General features: G+C 35.1%; 1 protein-coding gene across 1 annotated transcript in view; it reads left to right on the forward strand.

The window, feature by feature from the left end:
- KLHL14 (kelch like family member 14) overlaps window positions 1-23,087 on the forward strand; it is a 126,737-nt gene that overhangs the window by 24,212 nt on the left and 79,438 nt on the right. Inside the window, exon 2 of the mRNA XM_074200155.1 lies at window positions 13,708-13,829. Coding sequence (XP_074056256.1) covers window positions 13,708-13,829 — 122 coding nt within the window. The remainder of the gene's footprint in view (window positions 1-13,707; window positions 13,830-23,087) is intronic.

Genomic DNA, 23,087 nt, shown 5'->3' on the forward strand with positions numbered 1-23,087 from the left:
TGATTGGAACAACTAAGTAGCTCAGTGGATAGAGCACTGACCCTAGATTCAGGAGGACCTGAATTCAAATTTGATCTCAGATACTTAATAATTGCCTAGCTGTGTGACCTTAGGCAAGTCACTTAACTCCAATGCCAAAAATTTTTTAAAAGAATTGTCTGATTATAGTATTGCTGAGATGAACAAGTCCATCAGAGCTGATCATCACACAATGTTGCTGTTAAGACATACTCTCTTCTTGTCTCAAATTAGTCATTGGAATATACAGAGTTGGTTTCACAAATGAAGCTCAGATAAAATCTTATTCCTGAATTCTCTTCTGACCCTGGCCTATGTAAAACTCCTCTTGTCTTAAACAGAGAAAAATCCTTCTCTCCTGTCCCTAAAGAGCTACTGATTCTACCAACATGCATAGATATTAGAACACCTGTGTTCTGGCCTGCTCCCCATCAGCAGGATTTAACTACTAAGTATATCTTGATCTCCAGTTTCCTCAGGGGGACATAGGGAGCATTAATGAGATGTCATTTCCAGGGTACTTCATGCCAGAAGAAAGGAATTCAGTCCAAAGTATTAGAATTAGGGATTATATCAATAATAAAGCATAGGGAAAGATTCAAATGTTTTCAGTTAACAGAGGCGACTTTAATTTTCTAGGGCAGGAGAAAGCAATGAGTATAAATCTGCCTGAAAACTATTGCTTGTCACCATGTAAAATGTCAATAATTAAATGTGAAATACTGTTCATAAAATAACAAAAGCCCCCCATTCAGTCCCTAACCTGACAGTTCATAAGTTTAACTGACCTAGATTTAATGGACAAAATAGAGACTGATAACTTATTCCTATGTCTGTCATTGATGTGATTAGCCTGATGTTCACATACTGTATTCTTTTTTTTATGGCCATGTAATGGGTTAAGTGGCTTGCCCAAGGTCACACAGCTAGGTAATTATTCAGTGTCTAAGGTCAAAGTTAAACTCAGGTCTTCCTGACTCCAGGACCAGTGCTCTCTCCACTGCCCTACCTAGCTTCCCCTCACATACTGTATTCTTGGAAGAAGATACAGAAACTCCTACAAGACTAAACCTTTCCCTTCCTAGTCTTCCCTTTCTTCCCCAATGCCCTTGAAACTTGACAAAGACCAAGGGTCCTGGTGATCCAGGATATACTGGGTAATGGAGAAATCAATGAGTATGATCATTCACATTCATTCTGGACATATTTTATGTCTCTAATAGATTGCAATCTCCTTGAGGATGGGGGCTGGTCTTGTTCATATTCCCATCCTAGGCAGAGTGACAATACTCATTAGGACTTCAGGAATTGTTTATTTAAACATGCAGTAAGCATTGTATAGCAAAGAAAAAAGGCACCTAAGCTTTTTTTTCCTCTATTCATCTGTAAAATGGGGATAATGATACTTGGTATTTACCTACCTCAGAGAGACATTATAAGGTCTATTTAAAGGGTTATTCCAGTGAAAACCGCTGTGTAATTAGCAAGAACAGCTATGATAAAGAAACCTAAATACAATAGTAAATCAACTGGAACACATGATCAAGGGAGTTTCCTCAGGAAAATTTTAAGAGAAGGTAACTTTCTTTTTGGGAATGTTCAACTGCAGCTCTGCTCAGCAGTTATCAAATAGTTTGAGTAACCTTTCAAGGTCCATCCCATGTGTATATGTTTTTGCTTTTACTATTTTTCCCTAGAATTTAAGTTGAAGTTCAATCTATAAATCCTCATTCAAGCTTTTCCAGATCTTCATCACATAAACTATTCAATCCTCAGTATGAAACCAAGTTTCTACCTTTAAAAAAAAGACAACAATGAAAATGGGATTATTCTTTAGGTTTCTATGCTACCATTCTGCTAAGGAGAGACAGTGAGGAAGGGAACCATGGATGACATATGCCTTTTGCATAATAGCAAACTGATCCTAGTTTTCAAGCATGATAAAAATGACAAACCATCTTCATTCCTCCATTTTCTATAGTCATAAGGAAGTAGGAAAGGCGAAAGGCATTTGTTAAATGCCTGCTATGTGTCAAACACCATCCTAAACTCTTCATAAATATATCATTTGATACTTACAAAAACTCTGAGAGATAAGTGCTGTCATTATCCCCATTTTACAGTAAAAAAAAATCGAAGGCAAATAGAGATCAAGTGATTTACCCGGGGTTGAACAACTAGTAAGTTTTTGAGGATAGATTTGAACTGAGTGTATTTCTGATTTCAGCCCAGCTCTCTGTCCTCTGCTTCATAACATCACAAAATAAATGTGTGGCTGTCTCATTTATATTCTTTCACCCTCAAGTTTTGTTTGTGTTTATCAGATGATATATGGGATAAAATAGTTTATTTAGAGGTTCTAATGTTAACCCGAAGATATATTTTTATAGAATAAGCTGGTTGAAATTGGGATATATTTAAGAAGTTATCCATTGAAGCAAGTCCATATATAATACGGTAAAAGAAAGCAGTCAGTGAACCTAGATTAAAGTAAGCTCTAGGAAATGTGATTTTATATCTTCCACCTTGCCTTTTCATTACCTTTCCTTTGGTTTCTTGGGAGACTCCTTAAGGCATGTGCAGGCCAGCAATTCTTTGGGTTTTATTAGCAATAGAATGGTGTTTCACCTCTTCATGTTAAAGATAGCAATGCAAACAAATGATAATAGCCAGAAATGTGGGTGCATAGTGCTCATAAGTACAATTTGGAACAGTACAAAAATACAAGTAGTATGATTGACTTTTAAAGATTTTGTAAGATTGTCTCTTGTGGTGAAATATTTGGATGTTCCTATAGGGTATATCTTCCAGCTTCCAAAAGCTTCTGAAAGTTGAGATTAGAATAGAGTAAAGAAAATGCAAAGATTCCAGAGACTGACTCCCAAACAGGTACTTAGTAAAGGCTCAGAGGGCCCAGTTAATTCCAGATTAGCTGCTACAGTTAACTTTGCCATGTAGAGATTCAAAGCTAGCTAGAATCTTTGGGCTAATCTTGATGCCTTTGATAGTTTTCTATTCCCCTGAAGAAAAGAAAGCAGTTGGGGAATAACAGGATAAACTATCTCTAATTTGAACAAATTCAAGGGAAGGTTAGTTTCAATTAACAACTTCTAGGAATATGATTCCAAGACAATTTCATAGAAAGGAAGCTTTAGTGTTTTAAGAAATGAAAATTGAATGAAAAGTACAATGCATAATGATCAATTTTTCAGATTTCTCAAAGCAAGCCTGATAATAATGATTAAAGTGCTAAAATTTTGAAAGACTGAAACCAATAAAATTGAATTTAATATAAAGTTCAAAGTTAAAAACAATTGATTATGCAAGTATGAGGTGGGGGTTGGGAGTAGGGTAAAAGAGAGAAACCCTGATTGACATTAATTCAGGTGAAAGAGATCATGACATTTAGCTGCTCCCAAGTTTAATATTAACCAATTGTACAATTTAGTTTAAAAGAGTGCTATCCTAATCTTTGTCTGCCTTATTAGAAGTCTGGGATTCAGATCATAGAAGAGATAATCCCACTGTGGTCTATTGCTAGTAAGATCACAGCCAGAGTATTGTATTCAATTCTGAGAACTATATATCTAAAGAGGGATATTGGTTTCTCTAGAAGAGAATTGCCATGGTGAATGGCTTTGAAAACCTTTCATCTGTGAAGCACAGCTGAAAGAACTAGGCATGTTCAACTCTGAGAAGACCAGAAGAGATATGATATCTGACTTTAAATATTTGAGATATTTATTTTCCTATAAAAAAGGCAGAAATAGGACTGAGAGGAAGATATAGTGAAGCAGGTTTCTGATCAACATGAGATTTTGTTAATAGACAGGTAGGAGGAAGGGAAGGAGAAGGGGATAAGTATTATTAAGCACTACATTATCTCATTTTTGACCCTTATAACAACCCTACAAGATGATGTGTTGTTTTATTCTCATATTATAGTTGAAGAAACAGAGGCAAATAGAGGTTAAGTGAATTGCTCAGGGTGACACAGATAATAAGTGTCTGTGGTCAGATTTAAAGTCGTTCCAGCCCCAGTATCAGTGCTTTTACGAGAGAGAGACAGAGAGACAGAGAGACAGATAGAGTGACACTGAGACAGAGATACAGAGACAGAGACTCAGAGACAGAGACACAGAGACAGAGACACACAGAGAGAACATGTATCCATTCAAGTTAAAAATTATTAGGAGATGTTTTTGAGTAGACAGTGGATAAACATCTAACAAATATATTATAAAAGTAATTTCTATTTTGGGTATATTCAATGAATGGGTTTTGTATATGGCAATATTAGTCAAAATTACTATTGCAGGTATAGCCAAATCAAATAGAACTAGGTGAGGTGATCCTAGAAGAATGCCAGCTCTCTTAGAGTGAAGACTTTTACTCTTTTTATCTTTTATGTATACAGCATGGAGTCTTATACAAAATAGTCGCTTAAGAATTTTTTATTAAATGGAATTAAATCCAATCAAAGCATGTTTTAGCAGCAAGTAAAACAAGGAAATCCAGACAGATAGACATCAGGGAAGTTTATGGCAAACAACAAATAGATGTTCCAATATGGAAAAGGCATTGAGTGAGGCTGGCAACATATAATAGAGACATAGCCCCAAGGACTGGGGTTTAGCAGTATCACATTCTCTAGGAAGATCAGAGGCAGTGAAGCAGAATCCCATACTAGAGGTTCTTGAGCACAGTGAAATAGATATGGAATAAATCACTGTAATCTATGTAATTCTATATTTTCTCAATATCTCATGCTAGATTGATTCCAGAATTGAACAAAAATTATCATTATTTTAATGACTAGGTCAGATTGATCCTAAGCCAATTGAAGGTAAAGATTGTTTCCAGTAATATATACTAGAGCAATTTGAGAATCAGATTCTCATTCATTTATTCATTCAACAAGCAAGCAAGCATTCATTAAGGTCTTTCATTGATTTAGAAATTGGGTTGGGTGCCCAAAATTCAAAAAGAAAAAAACAGTTGCTATCCTCAAGGAACTTACACTCTGTTAGGGGAGGAGGGAATACAAACACAAAATATATATATGAAGTAATAGTATTAAGGGAGTGAGACTAATGATTGAAATAATTAGTTTTTCAATTACACATAAGAATTAGGACTAAAAGTCTTCTAAGTTTCCTTCCAACTCTGAGTGTATGTTTTTTAACTACATAATAAAATACTTTAATGAATTTATAAAATGGTTATAATTTATGAATTAATTGTTTCTATATAAATGGGTGCTACTAAAGTGCTTAGAAACATTGTTTTCATAATATTCTTAAATATTCCTCTTAAAATTTTTTTTACACATTATGTAGGAATGAACTTCAAACCCTGGCCCTTTCCCAATAATCACTTTTGGCATCAGTAAAATATGAATGAATAAAGCTTTTTTTCTATTTAAAAGATAAATATGGTGAAGAATTTCTTCTTGCTTAGAGCTTTTAGTTCATCATTCAGTCTTTTATACTCCAAACCAAAGCAAACATTAAAAAAGAGAATTTAGAACAGGTTAAATGTGAAGATGGTACTAAGATGGAACTAATGACACTCTTTGATTCTATCACCCTTTTAACTAAAAAAAGTAAAGGAATTTAAATCAAAGATATCCAAATGATGTAGTGGATAGAGCTCTGAATTTGGAATTAGTGGATCTGAGTTCAAATCTTGATTCTGTTACATTAAAGGTTCTTAACCTGGGGTCTGGGTTTCATGTATAACACTCCCTCATACACAAAACACAAAGACGCACAGATAGACACATACACATATACACACATACACACACATACATGCACAGTGGTCTATGATTTTAGGGGGGTCTATGAACTTGGAGAAAAAATTGATATCTTCATTTTTACCAATAACTGATTCAAATTTATTATTTTCTATAATTATTTAAAATCATTATGTGGAGAAGGGATTTGTTTATAGACTTCACCAACTGCCCAAAGGGGTTTATGATACAGACAAAAAATTTAAAATTCCAGACTTATTTGCTATCTATCTATAAACTACTTTAGCTTCTAGACATCGAATTCCATATTTATAAACATGAAGGATTTGGACTAAATGATTTCTAAGGACTCTTCTGTGATCTCAATAGATGGACTAAGACATATGCCACAAATTGCTTAATTTTATTTAACATTTGCCATCTCCACATATTAGGCCCGAGGATTTATGGGCCTAGTGAAACTGGAGTGGGGAAATTCATCTACTATTAATTGGAGGCCAAATTCACCTCATCTAAACAGCTGAATTCTCCAACTATTAAGAGCAATTTGAGAGCTAGAGGTTAGAGTCCATGAGATTAGAGGCTATAGCCCTAAATGTCTTCACTATTCATTTTTAAAGGTGTAGCCTCTACCTTAGACTTGGCTCAGGCTGTGGGACCAATCTGGCTCAAGACATGAACATAAATGCAGAGGTTAGAGGATATAAATTATCTAAGCTCAGCACCTAGCACAATACACAGTAGAAGGTTTATTGAACTGAATAAAATCTGTGTAACACTATAATTCTAATAATTTCTCAGTTTTCAAATGTGGATATTACTCTTCCAAAGATTTTTTCATTCACAACTTTGTGAGAATTTCTTTAGGATATGGTTATTGCCTATTTTTATATAACAAATCAATTGAGAGTGAGGAATTATTGGATTAATTTACATGTGACTCTTTTCATGGAGCTTTTAAATAAAGGCATATTCACCATGTAAACATCATGACAATCAGGGATTCAGTATCCAATATGTAATTATTATGATCTGTCATTATTGCATTTGTCATTATTGTAATTGCAAACTGTAAAACTAATTGAATCCTTTTTTCCAGGGATTATTCACACACATAACCTCTAAGAAATAACTGAATAATAATGTATATGAGGCACTTACATCAGACTCATGTTAAATTATAAACGTACTTTTTGTTAAGGTATTCCTAAAAAGTAAGGACTATTGAATATATAGTCAAATAGAACCATTGTATTTATCCCAAAGATCAGAGAATCATATTTTTCATTGAATACATGGACTTAAATTTACTATTCATTTTTTATTTCTCTATTAGAAAAAGTTCTAAAGGCCAAAAGTTTTATGTTTGTTTTTCCTTAGAATTGGTTAAAATAATAAATGCTTTCATCAGATAACTTGACATATTGTATATGATGTTATGTATTGGAGCCATCCTTTTAATTTAACATATTAAATTCATGTAAGTCTTTGAGAATTTGGAAAGCACTTCAATATTCTCCTTTTAACCTTGTTACTTTTCTCAACTTTATAGTATAGAAGTGATACTTAAAGGCAAAGAAAGCCTTGGTAAACAGTAAGCTATTAGAAGTTGAGTGTGTTAAATCAAGGGTTCTTAGGTTTTGTTTTTTTTATTATGGCCCCCTTTTGCAGTCTGGTTAAAGCCTATGGATCCCTTCTTGGAATAAAGCTTTTTAAATACATTAAATAAAATTCATAGATTATGAAGGAAATCATTTATATTGAAATCACTATTAAAATATTTTTACAAATTCAAATTCACAAGACTCCCAAGTTAAGAAACCCTGTCTTTCTTAGCTTTGCATTTTATCCTTGATTATTATGTAATTTCTGGTATTTTTTCCCAAAAGGTAAAGTTTTATTGTGAATTTAGAGTTAAAGTTGAGAGTTGTTGATATACGCAAAAGTTTGTTTCAACCTTCTTAAAAAACTGATCCATGAAAATAAAGTCAAATGTTTACCTTAATAAATAATAAGACAACAATACAAAAAACTTCAAGTTAACAACTTATTTCCATTCACTAGGAATGACCATGAATAAGAATCTTGGAGCTTCACTTTTCATGACCACTTGTTAGATAATGCAATCATCCTTAAAAAAAAAGAAAAAAGTATTCCTTTTATACACATGTTTTATAAGCTTTTTTTTTTGCCTTTCCTCATTATGGGGCTTACTGGGGAGGCCAGGATGGTTCAGAGGATTGATGATGGGAGTATGAAGTCTTTCATTGCTATCTTATCTGTTTGAATTCTGTCTTTGTTGGCAGTGACTGGGAGTTGCTACCATTTGCCAGCTGTTCAGTGACTTATATGAAATGAGTTGGTGGTCTCAGTCCAGTTCTTATAGGACAGATGGCAATAATTTGCTGTTTCAGCAGAGAGACCAAGAATCAAACGGACACAAAAACTAGATCCTTTCCCTTAATCCTTATAAATGATCTCAAAATTGCAGAATTTTTAGAGTTGAAAGGTACCTCAGAGCCATCTAGGCCAAAGCAAACTCTCAAGGAATATTCCACTCTAATACACATGACAAATATCATGTTTGAAGACCTCCAAGAAAGTGGAAGCTACCACATCTTGTGGCAGCTCATCCTACTCTTAGTTAAAATTGTTCAGAAATTTTTCTTGTTATAATGATGGAATCTGCTTCAGTGCATCTTCTATCCACTACTCCTGGGTTTAACTTCTGAAATAAACAAAATAAATCAAATCTCTCTTCAACAAGACAAACTTTCTAATTTTTTAGGACAGTTAACATATCTCTCCTGATCTTTTTTCTCTTCTTTAGCACCTTAATAAATCTCCCACTGAATCCAGGACCATCTCCAGTCATTCTAATCCTTATCTAGCCAGTGGATCCAGGTGACAAGGGAGGAGAAACTAAGGCTGATGATTTTGCACAGCCCTTCCTCACTTAAATCTTTTTTTTTAGGATTTTGCAAGGCAATGGGGTTAAGTGGCTTGCCCAAGGCCATGCAGCTAGGTAATTATTAAGTGTCTGAGACCGGATTTGAACCCAGGTACTCCTGGCTCAAGGGCCGGTGCTTTATCCACTGCACCACCTAGCCGCCCCCGCCTCACTTAAATCTAATTCACTTTTTTGTCATGGAATCTCATCCCTGCTATCATGATCTTCTTCGAGAATAAAAGACAAACAACAGCAGCAACAAGAAGCACTGGGCCTTTTCATGCATCTTGTAACTGTACCCTCCTCTACAGGTTGTCTTCCTCAAATAGAAAGTTCCTTGAGATCAAAGACTATTTCGATTTGATTTCTCCCAAGCACATAATAAATCCTTTTTAAATTTATTTATTTATTCATTCATTAGAACATGCATCCATTCACTCATTTATGGACTTGTGGTAGACAATGTCCAGCTTATCAATGTCCTTAAATGATGCCACACAGATTGAAATATAATATTCCAGATATGTTCTGATTAGAGCACAATACAGAGGAATTACCACTTCCTTATTTCTGAAAGCTAATTGCCACTTTCTGAAGGTTAAGATGCCATATTTGCTTTTATAAAATTTCCATTTCACATTGTTGATAAATACTGATCTTGCAAAATACTAAAGTTCCCGGTACTCCTTCATATAAAGGGCTATCTAATCATTTCCATACAATTTTTTTTTTTAGTTTTTTGCAAGGCAGTGGGGTTAAGTGGCTTGCCCAAGGCCACACAGCTAGGTAATTATTAAGTGTCTGAGGCCAGATTTGAACTCAGGTACTCCTGACTCCAAGGCCCGTGCTCTATCCACTGTGCCACCTAGCTGCCCCTTACAATATTTTTTTAAATATATATATTTTTTTATTTTTTCCTTTCATTTCAGAAGAACTTTCACAATACAGTATCTTGATGATTGTTATTCTCACAAAATTTCTGTGAGGTAGACTGGGACAGGCACATTATTCCCATAATGCAGATGAGGAAACTCAAGCACAGAGATCTTGGCACCGGAAGTAATAAAATTAGGACAAAATTGGGTATAATATTCAAATGGCCTCACTGGTCTAATGGTTTTTCCATTAGACTTCATAATATTACTATTGAATAATACCAAAATACAGGATTATACATAAAATCAGGAAAGTAATATAATTATAACATATATAACAGGTATCTAATTATTAAATGGATTTTTAATCTAAATGTAAGAATTCACTTTTAGTCCTTTTGAAATCCATCTTAATAGATTTAATGCAGTGATCTAGTCTGCTGTCCTCTTTTTAGTTTTAGATTCTGTCATTAGCTATTCCAACATTGTGTCATCTATGAATTCTTTGAGGTACAGTTAGGAAAACTATTGGCTGGTTGTGAAGTAGAATGAGTCCTTGCAATTGCTTAACTCATTTTTCTATATCTGCAAACTCTTGAGTCCATCTTCCCATGCTACCTTTTGGTGCTTTTCAAGAATATGACCTATGGCCTATTAGACCATAATTTTCTTATGCTAAAAATGAAATAACAAAAGTTAATTTTATAAATGAAGGTTTAATCTCTAGGATCTTACCAAAACCTATGGGTGAATGATCTCATTGAAGAGGTCAATCCTGATATAAAATATTGGGGGTATTTTATATAGAAAGGACAAAGAATCATAAATCTGATTCAGACAATGAGATTTCATACAAATGATATTATGATACTTTTATAAGTTATAATATTTGCTTCAAATTCCTATTGAAAAGAATTCCACTTAGGCCGGAGTGGGATTACATATAACCATAGAATTATTCTCTCTTCATCCAAGATGTCTCTGATCTTATATTTTGTCAATCCAGGTAAAGGAATTTATTAGTACTATTAACAAACTGACCAAGGTAATACTGATCCAGGCCAAGTCGACACAGGCCTTGACATGGCAGATTGATATTTTTACACCCAGAGACAACATTCAGATTTATAATTAATAGTGGCAGGCTGAGAAACCAGTTTTTGATCAGAAATATAGAATTAAAGAGTATCAGACTTAGGCCTGTACTCACTTTCTCCCTGATGCTTCACTGGAGTATGAAGGTAAGCTTGAATTTTCTAAGACTATGCTGGCACAGTGCAAGCCTGGGAAGATCCTGTATGGCTGGAAAGGCTTTTAGAATAGGCCTAGTGACAGATGGACGGAATACTCATATGGATAAAATGACAGGTTCTGTAAGTAATGAACCATTTTTTGGGGGGAGGTAGGATCAGACCTGTGACTTCTTCTATGTAGAGAATACCATATATTCATTCCATCAAAGCATATTGGCAACTCAATGTTTACTTTAGACAGTTAGATCTTCCTAGTTCCCAGACTAGCCTTCTATCTAAACCTCTCAAAGAATTCATAGTATAGTGTAATGAATCAGGATGTGAGTTTTATTCAGAAATTTGCAACCTATTAGCTGTGAGTCCTTGAATAAGTATTCCCTCCCTAGGCCTTAGTTCTCTCATATATAAAATGAGGGCTTTAGACTGAATGATTTCAAAATCTTGGAAATCTTTTCCAGCTTTGGATTCATGATCCATCACACACATAAACACACACATGTGTATATATATATATATATATATGTATATATATACACATATGTCATAGGAATAGAACATTAATTATTGAACATATATGTTACATTATATAATTATTTGTTATATATATATTTATATATGCACACACATGTATCCTTAAATTAGTAATACTGTTAGTTCTTTGAACATGCTCATATCTCATATGTATGACTTTTCTCTAAGTGTGATGAGTAGCTTTTATTGCCTTTATTCTCAACTCTGGCTATGGCTATCTGAATGAACTGTAATATTCAGTTAAACTGATCTCTCTATGCAGTAGTGCAGTTGAAAGCAATCCCAAAGAATTGGTTGATATGATCATGACCCTCTGTCTATAGAACTAGCTAGCATGACAAAAATATGCAGAATGTTTGGTAACAAATTTGTTGCATCCAAAAAATCCCTGTAGACACTAATAAAAGTGTTGCAAATAAAAAAAGATTATAATTTTTCAAATGCATGTCATAAGACCTCCCTAGACATGTTACTATAATATAGATCATCAGATGAATGCATTCTTCCTAATGAAATTCTCTTGCCATGGCACTGTTAGAACATGCAATATTTTAGAGCAATGATTGTTGTTGTTATTACCTTTGATCCCCAATGTCAGGTATATCTTCCACATAGCAGGCAATTTATAAATGCTCCTTGGATTGGTCTAGTCTAAAGTCAGTTAAAAACTCATTGCTCAAATATTTATGGATTCCTGGAAGTTTTTTTGCCCATATTTATCAATTAGTTGTCAATCCTAACCTTAGCACAGTCCATTGGAGAGCCAGTGTAGCCTTATTAAGCATTAGCCTGTTTTAGAAAGAGGACAATGTCTGTACATGAATGGTAAAGCTACTTCTCTGGAGATGCATCACTATCCATACAGATTCTGCAGGGAGATTTTTTTTTCCTGCTGAGGAGTACATGCTGCCTTCAATGACACTGAAGCCTCATTAAGGAAGTCTTGCTTCCTTCCTTCCCAGGGAATTTTCATTAACTGTGTTAAGTTGGCTTCCCAAATGTTAAGTTCTTAACCAACAAATGGTGGCTATCTGGTAGGTGTAGATCCACCAAATGTCCTTGAAATGGCAGAAGAGGGCTGCAGATTAGAAATGAAGATGCAAAGCTGAGTGTAGGATCACCATCATACTTATCAGTGAATCTTTTTTTCATGGTTCTCTCCCCTTAGATTTGATCACTTTTAGGCTTTAGTGGAACTGAAAAGTTCAATTATATGTAAAGTGACTGTTAAATCAGCAGGACCCTTGTGGGGGTCTGAGCCTACCCTCCCTTCTTCAATTGCAAGTGTGCTAAATCCATTAATGTTACAAAGGAATGTACATCCATCAGGTATAGTGGTGGAGGCCAGGGTGCATATTATAGCTTTTACTGCATATGAGACATTGCAGTCCTGTTCTTAGGAACTGCCAGGCAGATTGGGAATCACAGTCACGGTTAATAGCAGCGAATTGCCAGCTCTTGATGGGTGGGTAGTCACTCCTTTCAGTGGTTGCCCCCTGGGGGAGAAGGTAGAAAAACAGAGGGAGGGAATTAGAGTGACTTTGCACAGCTGAGCAGGTTCATGCCGCCGGATCCGTGGCAAGCATTGGCAGGGCTCCACTCTGGGGAGGCTCACAACAACATCACAGTCTCATTTTTACCAATTGGTGTTGCTATATAGCCAGTGGTGCACAGGGGGAGAGCAAGAAGAGAAGGGGGGTAGTGTGGGCTGGGGAACAAGATGGAAAGCGGGGAGAGAGGAAGTAAGAAGGGAGTCTGGGCTAAATTAAACAAACAAACCAACTACATGTTAAAAGTGTTTAACCCAGAACCATTAGCCTGGTGCTACTAATTGTTCTCAACTAGTATTTTAAGTTCAATGTGTGATTAAAGAGTTGGCTCACAAACTCTCTGCATAACCTTAATTTTTTCAAGGTTCTTTGAGTGTAGAATGGCTTATAATAATGATTTTGACTAATACGATTTTTGACATGCAACTTTAATGCTTAACCTTAGTACAACTCCAAAGCATTTCATGTGTATTCAGCTGTAAAGAGTGATGATTTAAAGGGATAATATAAGAAAAAGGTCGTTCTAGAATGAACCTCTAACAAATTGCATAAAGGGAGCTTATTATTCCATGAGTAGAGGGATATGCAGCTTTTCTGATCATTTTTCTGCTTGGTTCAAAAAATTGTTGAGACATGATTGGGGAAAGAAACAGGAAAAATGAAATAGAATTCTGCAAGCAAGGAACATTCTTTTGATGGTTATGATTTTGTTGCCACTAAAAATATTCTATGATAATGTGGTTATTCATCTCTTCTCTTGTTTTGGGTGAAGAATTCGCTCCAACAAGAAAATGCTGTTATTGGTTGGAGGACTGCCTCCTGGACCAGACCGGCTTCCCAGTAACTTGGTTCAGTACTATGATGATGAAAAGAAGACATGGAAAATACTGACAAGTGAGTGCTTTCATTGATTCATTTATTTATCCATTTCTTTATTCTGGTTTAGCTTTGTCTTGATGAATTTGAAAATACAGTCAATCAAATTAGACATTTTATTGATTTGTTATCCTTTAGAGATGTGTATATATATATATATATATATATAATATATATTATATATATATATATGTATAAAACAGAGGACTTCTCAGTAAGAGAATAAATTAGGATTCCTGAGATTGCCTGAGATTGACTAGGATTCCTGAGATTGATCATAGAATAGGCCTAAATTATATCTGGCTAAAAATCATTGGCTTGAGTTTTTGTTCAAAGCAAACTTTTAAGGCATTTCTCAATCCTCTAAGAAAAATACCTATAATTATTTTAGGAAAGTCTTTCTCTGTGACTAAACTAAAACAGCCATCTAACTCATAGTTTCTCTAAGCTTCTGCCATTGTTTTTTCTCTTTTTGTCATAGAGTCTGATCATCAGTTGTATTACCCTTTAGTTTCGCTTAACAAATATATTGCAGGCACCTCCTAACTACAATAAATTGTGCTTACAAACTTCACCTAAGATTTCCCGTCTCCTTTCCTTAAAGGATGATTGTATTTTGCAGCAAGCCTTTTGCCTTGAGCATTGAGATTTGGAACTTATCGTTATATTGGTTACAATTCCCAATCTGATTCAGTCATGGAATCAAAATCATTGTTTCTTGAGAGCAGTAGGCTGTATGCACTAGTCCCCTTGTGGGTAAAGTGGCAGCACTGGTCAATAAAACTAAATTTTAACTGTCAAAATTTCCCAGAGCTACATAGATAAAATAATAAATGAGCAATTTTGATCCATAAATCAAAGCCATACTTTTAAACAACTGGACAACAAAGTTAGATTTTTCTTATAACATGCATTCTTTTTAATGAGAAAGCTGTGTTATATATATATATATATATATATATATATATATATATATACATATATATATATATACATACATACATACATACATACATACATAGTTTCCTTTCTACTTTCCAAAAGTATTTTAAGGAAATACAAATGGGAAAGATTTTGTCCTAAGAACAAGAGTGAAGCAAAGACTATTGTGGTGTGTTGCTTGAAATAATACATTTCTGAGCTGGTTTACTACCCCAGTGAAGCTGATAGTAGCATCGGCCAAGAACTGCAGTGAGAAGACTCCCTGGGTACCCATATGCTATGGAAGGAGTAGATGATGTGGTGTAATAGCAGCAAGATTAAGGACAAGAAACAAAGAACAATAATTTAGAGAAATCTTAGAATCATCTTTATTCTAGTTATAGCATAGTTAATCACAGCTTAAATAAATTCATGGCAAATCCATATTTTTAAAGAAGTTTCAGGCATATAAAGAAAATTAATCTATTTTTTCCTGATTTTTTTTTTATCAAGAAAGAGAAGTAAGCAGACCTGGAAATGGCAAGTAAGAAAGACAAAGAAAGAGACTAGAAAAAATAAAAATGGAGAATCAGTGACCAAGAGACAGATGTTCAGTTCAACCCATCTCCAAGATCTTAGTAACCTAAGTCCAACTCTATACCTCTCTACATTAGGCAAAGTCTTTCTTAGAAGCCTGCTGTTTTAATTTTTCCCAGAATTAATAAAGATATATTTCCTTTGATTCCACTAAAACTATCCTCTAGTGCCTTATTGTAACTTGGAAGCATCTCCTAGCTTCTTGAAGATAAACTAGTAGAACTCAACCCTGGGCAAATTCAAAGTGGGAAAGATTTCAAGTATAAACCTAGAGATGGGTTTTATCCTATCATCCAAGGACCAGACTAGCTCAGTACAGAGATGCTAATCACCTGGTTCAGCCCCTTATGCTGACTTTTCTGGAGGCTTGTAGTTTTCAAAGTCTGTCTATGATGCCATTGATAAAACTGTGACTCCTGGGAAAATTTGCATTTAAGAAATCATTCCTATTTCCCCCTTGAGCCCCTGGCTAAGGTACATTCTTCATGTGTTGGAGAATCAAATACTTTAAGTAGCAAATCTCTGCCCCTTATAGTTCTGTAAACAGAAGGTCCTTTCCTTAGGGTTGTGCTTATTTCTACTGGCACTACTCAGGAATCAAGAATTTTTAAAAGGTGGGGAAGGAAAAGAACTTTTTTGAGTGAATTTGCTACAGTTGAAATGAAAGGGAAATAAATATATTAATGAATAAAATATGGAAAGGGACTTTAAATATAATAGGATATTCAAAGATCTTCTGTACTTTTTAAAAATTGCTTAACTAAAGCAGTGCTATTGCTTTGGAAGAAAGGAGTCTTCTGCCTACATTATTGACTTCTAGCCCCCAAGTTGTGTGTACATCATAGTGCAAAGTGAACAGGAGATTTCATAGTCATTTATTTTCCCCTTCAACAAACACTAACACCTATGAGCATTCTCTTATGTGTTAGGAGAAATAAGTTTAGATATAACAATGTCCCTGACTTTATGGAGTTTCCAGTCAAGGGGAAGAATGAAACTATCACTATAATCCATAATAATACATTATAAGTGCATCAGAGAATTATAGATATAGTGGTATTTAAAGTCCAAAGGGGAAGGTCATTAGGGACCTTATTATATTTGCTTGATTAGAAAGCCAATCTAGCTAATTCATGGTACAGATTGGAAGGGGAATCACTTGGAGGGAAAGACGTATTGTGGAAATCAATTTATCTGATCTATCTTTGCTAATTAAATTAACCAGGTAACTGCCAAATCTCTATTTCATTTTGGGCCATACAGAACTGACTAAAGAATAAGTGGCACAAAGGACTGAAGAGTGAAGTAAAGAGTTCTTTAAGTTGGATCCTCGATTCAGGAGGAGTATTAGTGATCAAGGCACTTGTACTCCCTGTACCTGTGGTGGAATGCCAAACCCATGGTGATATTTATCCAAGTCTTAAAGTAATCAGGGAGTTCTTTGAAGTGATAAAGGGTAGTAGTGATATAGGGAGACAGACCTAGGAAGCTGGCTCTGCTAGGGCATGTACTAGCTGAGCAATGAAACTGGGCCTCAGGCTACTTTGAGGAGAGGGAGAGGGGGAGAGAGAGAGAGAGAGAGAGAGCTCAAAATAAGTTCTTTGAAATATAATTTATCAGCTACTATTACCATTATAATGATTGTACTGAAGTAGGGAAGATGAGTGTAATTATTTGGGAAGAATGTCGGATGATTTTATTTTTCGTATGGAGGTGACAAAGACTGTAAACATTTATTCTACTTTAGAACCATCATTAAATTATGGAAAGTATGATATGATGGTAAGAATGTCAGGATTGGAATCAGTAGAGACTAACAGTGTAAATCTTGTCTTGGATATTACTAGTTTTGAGATCCTGGACAAATAAATTCCTCGGCTGTCTTGGTTTTTCCTTCTGATTAAGGATAATATTACTAGCACTACCTATTCTACAAGGCTGTGACAAAGATCAAATGTGACCAGACACTTGTAAGAACTTTGAGATCCTCAACTTAACTATATTCATGTTTGCAGTTGTCATTGTAACAAAATTAATTCAATGGAGCAGTTACTGAAGATGGACTTTTGGAACATAATAGCTAGATAAGTAAAACTTAAGTCAGTTTTCTAATTCTTTGGTCACTACCAAATAAATATCTACAGGATTTCCCCCTCCCACATTTCCCCTCTCACATTTCCCCCTCCCAAATTTCCTGGTATATTTAGGAATATAGAGTCCAAGTTGTCATTTGACTTGACTGCAACTTCACCATATGACCTTAGATGGAATCATTAAACCTTATTGTGTCCATAGTGCTATTTTATCTCATCAAAGTCTTATCAGAATGGCAATGAGGAATAACAAATAAAAATCACTATAAAAACCCATTTGCAACTATAAAGCACACAATATTAATAATAAATCAGACATTAAGGTTCCCCTTGTCTGTTAATAACCTATAAGAGAGAATTTGCCATGTGTTTTCACTCTTTTCAATTAAAGTGGGTTTTTTCCTTTCCTTTCTTACTCTTTCATGTTATTTTCCATGTCATCCCCAAATTATTAGAAAGCAGAATAGGAGATTTGAATACTAAAATAGCCAACATACTTTCTACTCATTCCAGTAAAATAGACTATGTTGCAGTTACATCCAACCTTAAAGGAACAGTCATTACTGAGGCTATCTTTGCCACCTGTTTGTGCTGCCTTCATGAGACATAGATAAGTTGTATTTTGGTATGGCCTAGAGTCAAAGATCATAGGACTATGCTAGGTATTGGATTCTTCTTTTGTCTCCATTCACTTGCTCTTGTCCTCCTTGTCTTTCACTAGAGTGAGGAAAATATGCTGCTTCCACTTTATAAAGGGAAGGGAAACTATTTCTCAAGTGATAATTCTCCTTTCTCTGTGAACAGAATAGAAAATGAGTATAAAATGCTTATTTTTATAACATATATTTTTCAAAATGTTGATTGTTTATTTTTGCCCCTTGAGCTAATTTATCAAGTTTACCTCTCACAAAATTAAGAATTACAATGGTGCTGTTAATTCAGCTTTATTCAGCAAATACTTATTAGGCATCCCAAAAAACAATTCCTGCCTTCAGTAGGACCAGTTCCTGCCCTATACTCCAAGCAAGGCCTCATTCAAAAGATGTTATTGTCTGGTTTTCAATTTCCTTCTTAACATAAAGGGAAAGAATTGGTCCTAAAGGTAAGCAGCCTGGTATTATAGAAAGAGTAGGGGATTTTTTAGACACAGAACTAGGAATTGAATTCTGACTTTATTTACTTTGTCTATCATTATACAAGTCAGTTAGTTGGTCTCATTTTCCTCATCTATGAAATAAAGGGGCAGAACTAGATCATCCCTAAGGTGCCCTTCAGCTCTAATATCGATACTCTTTTTTTAGGTTCTTTTTTTTTTTTTTGGCAAGGCGATGGGGTTAAGTTGCTTGCCCAAGGCCACACAGCTAGGTAATTATTAAGTGTCCGAGATTGGAGTTGAACTCAGGCACTCCTGACTCCAGGGCTGGTGCTCTATCCACTGCACCAGCTAGCTGCCCCCTCTGATACTCTTAACAATCCTAAATGTGGCTTTTTTGCCTTCCTTGTGCTTGACTTTAAGCACTCTTCTCTGACTTTAAGCACTCTTCTCCCTACTAGTTCAAGTGCCTGGCTCCTCCTCCTTTCTTTTTCTTTTTTCCCCTTTTTTCTTCTTGGGAGAGAAGGGATGACAAATATACACAAGAGACTTTTTCCATAACATTCTCATTCTGGTCTGTTCTAATAAGTTTTATCTCTATCAGAGAATGTAAGTATTGTCCTAGAGCTTTAGTCATTAGTTTAAGGAGATGCACAAAGAAGGCAATATTAAGGCAGACCTTGTGAGTATGTAGTGATATATCACAAATTGTCAGAAATACTAAGGTATGACACCCCTATAAAAAGAAGCAATGTGACAATGGATAAAACACAAGTCTTAGAATTGGAAAAACATGGATTCAAGCCTCATCTCTGTCACATATTTGCTTTATGAACTTGGGCAAGTCATTGAAGCTCTTAATTCTTTAGGCAATTCTCTGGGGTATAAGTCTTAGAGAAATGCTGATTTTGGTAAAGGAATTTTTCTCATCTGACAGTTCTCTATACCAGTGGAATTCAGAGAGCAGGCTCCTTTCTCTATAACATAATGCAAAAATTGATGGGGTAGCAAAACTCCCAAGTGGAGAAAGAAGAGCAAAATATAATTGGGAAATATTTAGAAAAAAAATTAAAATACAGCATAGATTATGTTAATTTGTGGTGTCAATATATATGTGCTCTGTAGGGATGCACTTCTATTTCAGTTTGACACCATTGGTATAATGTGAAATTTTAGTCACATGGAAATTCTTGAATGTAGCATAGAAATTCAATAAATGTTGAAGTTTTTTGATTTTTAAAATATGGTGCTAAAAATTGCAGGAAAATATCAGGATGCTTGCCTTTGAGGATTTTATATTCTAGGAGGGAGGGGGAGGGGGGGAGGTAGCTATACTACTAACAATATAAGTGCCCAAGAAAGGTGCAGGAAAAAAACTTTTAAAAATAGCACTGTTAAGGTTTTTATTTTCTCACTGGTGAATAAAACAAGAAGCAAGAGACCAACATAAAGAATTAGAGTCATTATACTTGACATTGTACTGTGTGACCTTTACCTCATAGGATTCACCAGTTTGCAGTGAGGAGGGGGGGTCACATATGGCCATCATAAATTGATGATTCAGGGACTAATAATCCAGTTTGTAATTTATACTGACTGATTTTTTTCCTTTTTTATCCTCTGTCTGCCCTTCTTTTGGCTATTTTCTTTATTAATATTTCCAACAGAGCACAGGTCAGGAAAGGGTGAGCTGTTCAAACTCAAATTAGTCAACTGCTGTTACTTGTTAAGCAGCTGTTGTGATAATTTGGTAATGGTTGGAATTGTAAACAAATGAACTTATAGAGGCTTGGAAATTTCTTTAACTACACCATTCCTCTCCCTAAGAGAAAATACTTGAATTATATTTTCTTGGATTCACAGGGATAGTAAAGAGTAACCTATGGATATCATTATTATTATTATTGACAAGCAACTAAGAAAGACATTTGAATCCACAATAATAAAACTCTGAAGATGTCCAAAATATAAGACTAGTTCTCAGAGTTCTGGAAATAGGGAAAAGATGCTCTCTATTTTGAATATCTAGCTTAAAATGTTATGCAAGGGATAAAAAATTTAGTAAAATAGTATTGTATCAGGCCTTGTTGTTTAGATTTGAATTTTTTGGTTTGGCTTACAGAATAACTGTTTTGTGGTCCATCAACAAAGAAGAGTTAAAGAAGAAGCAGGAGAAAGAGACAGGCAGAAACAAAGACACACAGAGAGATAGAAACAGAGAGAGAGAGAGAGAGAGAGAGAGAGAGAGAGAGAGAGAGAGAGCACATTGTAGTTGGATTGCTTTTTTAATATGCTAGTATCTAATTTTACCTTCAATGAGCTCAATTCTAATTTGAGATACATGGCTGCACATTGCTATATATCTTGAAATACATGCTACTGCGCATTCATGCACCAGCGCATTAGTGGATTCTTCATAGATTTTTTTTTTCAAAATGTGTGTGGTGGTCTTTTAAAATACTGCATTTCAAGTAAGTAGGAAGTCTATAAAACATAACTAGGTTTATTTGGTCAGCCCACTTTTATCTCTAGTCTATACCCTCTTTGAATTTATTGTTCTTGCTCAAAAGAGAACACTGATTTTTCTGGAAGTAGCAAAGACTTGTTTCATAATACTTTGAGAACTTGATGGCAGGAATATAGTCATTTCCAGCTGCTGCAAACTTCATTTCCTGCATAGAGTGAGACTGGACTTATTCTTCCAGAGCAAGGCCAGTAACTCCTCTTCCTCAGGGCACTCTGAACCTCAAGGGCTGGTATGTATCTTTCTCTAATGCTAGTTGATGAAGGCACTATTCTGGAATGTTCTTTTTATTATTTACCACTAGGAATTATTGACCTGGGTCCATTTAGCCTAACATCAATTAGCTTTTACAAAGGGATATTTACTGCAAAGTATAAATATTCCCCGACCTATCCAAGTCTTAGCGACAAACATCCTTTATGCTATCTTAATCCCTAGGAGAGTGGGCTCAAACTTTTCAAGGCTCCTTGGTCATACCAGTCCACTTCTAAATGTAAAGTAAATTCTGGATGAATCCATATCTCAGCCACCACTCACTATAGTTTACAGGCTCCCTCAAGTTATCCTTCAGAGTCTTGCTGCTAGGCTTACTAGCTACAAAATGAATTCCTGTTCCTAGACCTCTGGTATCTTACCTTTCTTACCTTTTGAAGTTCAGTCTTCCCTCCTCCTTCATTTAAAAGCAGAAAGAATCTATGTGACAGAGACAAAAACAGCAGCAGGGTCATATGATTATAATCTGCCTTTCCATAGCCCAAGTTGGAAGAGATAAAGGTTTAACTTCTCTGTGTCCACTCAGAAGTTTACAACAGTTCAAAGCTCCATACTCAATCATAGCCAGGCAGGGAAGAGCCAAAGGGAAGAAATTGAGGAGACTCACTTTGGCTTATTACTGCCTTTTGAATGAACCCCAGTTCTAGCTCCACATCCAATCAACAATCTTTCTCTTCACCAAGTGGTTAGCAGACTGGAACTAATTACAGAATGTCTGTGCATATTCCAAATTGGGGAGCCAGCACTTCCATTATATTTCATCATGTTTTTCTGGAAGCAAATTCTCCAATCTCTGCTGATAAAGATTGCCTCAATTGAGCACTCTATATATGAGAATATAAATCTACCAGCCTCAAGTTACATACTAAGGAAAGGATTTGCTATTTGTATTTCTAATGATATAGATATCATGAAAGATGATTATATTTTAATAAACTATTGGTGTTAGAAAAGACAAAGGAAATAGTCTAGCTTAAGACCCAGAGAGATTAAAACTGATTTGCCTGATGTTAGGTATCCAGGTAATAGTAAATTCAGGATGTAAACTCATGATCTTAATTGACATCCTGGAGCTTCTACTATGCCAACTTTTGACCACACTGTTTGGTACCCCTTAGTTTTACAACATTCCATTGCAGCCTTCATTCAGACCACCTATCTCACTGAAATGGTTTATTGATCATAAACAGGACAAGTAAGTTGGCATGAATGAATATATATATATATATATATATGTATGTATATATAAATGTTTGAAAAATATCACTCAGAAGTCCATACCCAACTGAGAATGTGCTAGTGATGCCATCTTTGTTTATGGATGCCATAGACTGAATTATTTGTAGGCAGATTGTCTGATATTCAGTCTGATGGTGGCCCTCCATATTTTTAAGATTATTGGTATAACATAATCTGCCACGGGGACAACTTTGTTGACATTTCAATCCCCTTTCATTTTATTAGAGTCTATAACAGCTCTTTGAAATCCAAGCAGATGGCCATCTCTCCTGCTCAAGGAAATTTTGAGAAGTGGAAGACTTAAAGAATGAAAGGGTGATCTACTATTAGCAGGAGGTGGGTTCTAGGATGGCATGGGAAGGATGGGAAAGACAAAAATGAAGAAATTAGTCATCTAATACATATGGTGTCAGTTTAGCTTTATTTAGTAAATTCCTAAATTCCTACCTATCTCACCAAAATGGTTTATAAACAGGTCAAACAAGTTGGCATGAATGAATACATGTAAATGTTTTTTAAAAAATCTCTATTTTTAT

Source organism: Macrotis lagotis, chromosome X, assembly GCF_037893015.1.
Source record: "Macrotis lagotis isolate mMagLag1 chromosome X, bilby.v1.9.chrom.fasta, whole genome shotgun sequence".
NCBI lineage: Eukaryota > Metazoa > Chordata > Mammalia > Peramelemorphia > Peramelidae > Macrotis > Macrotis lagotis.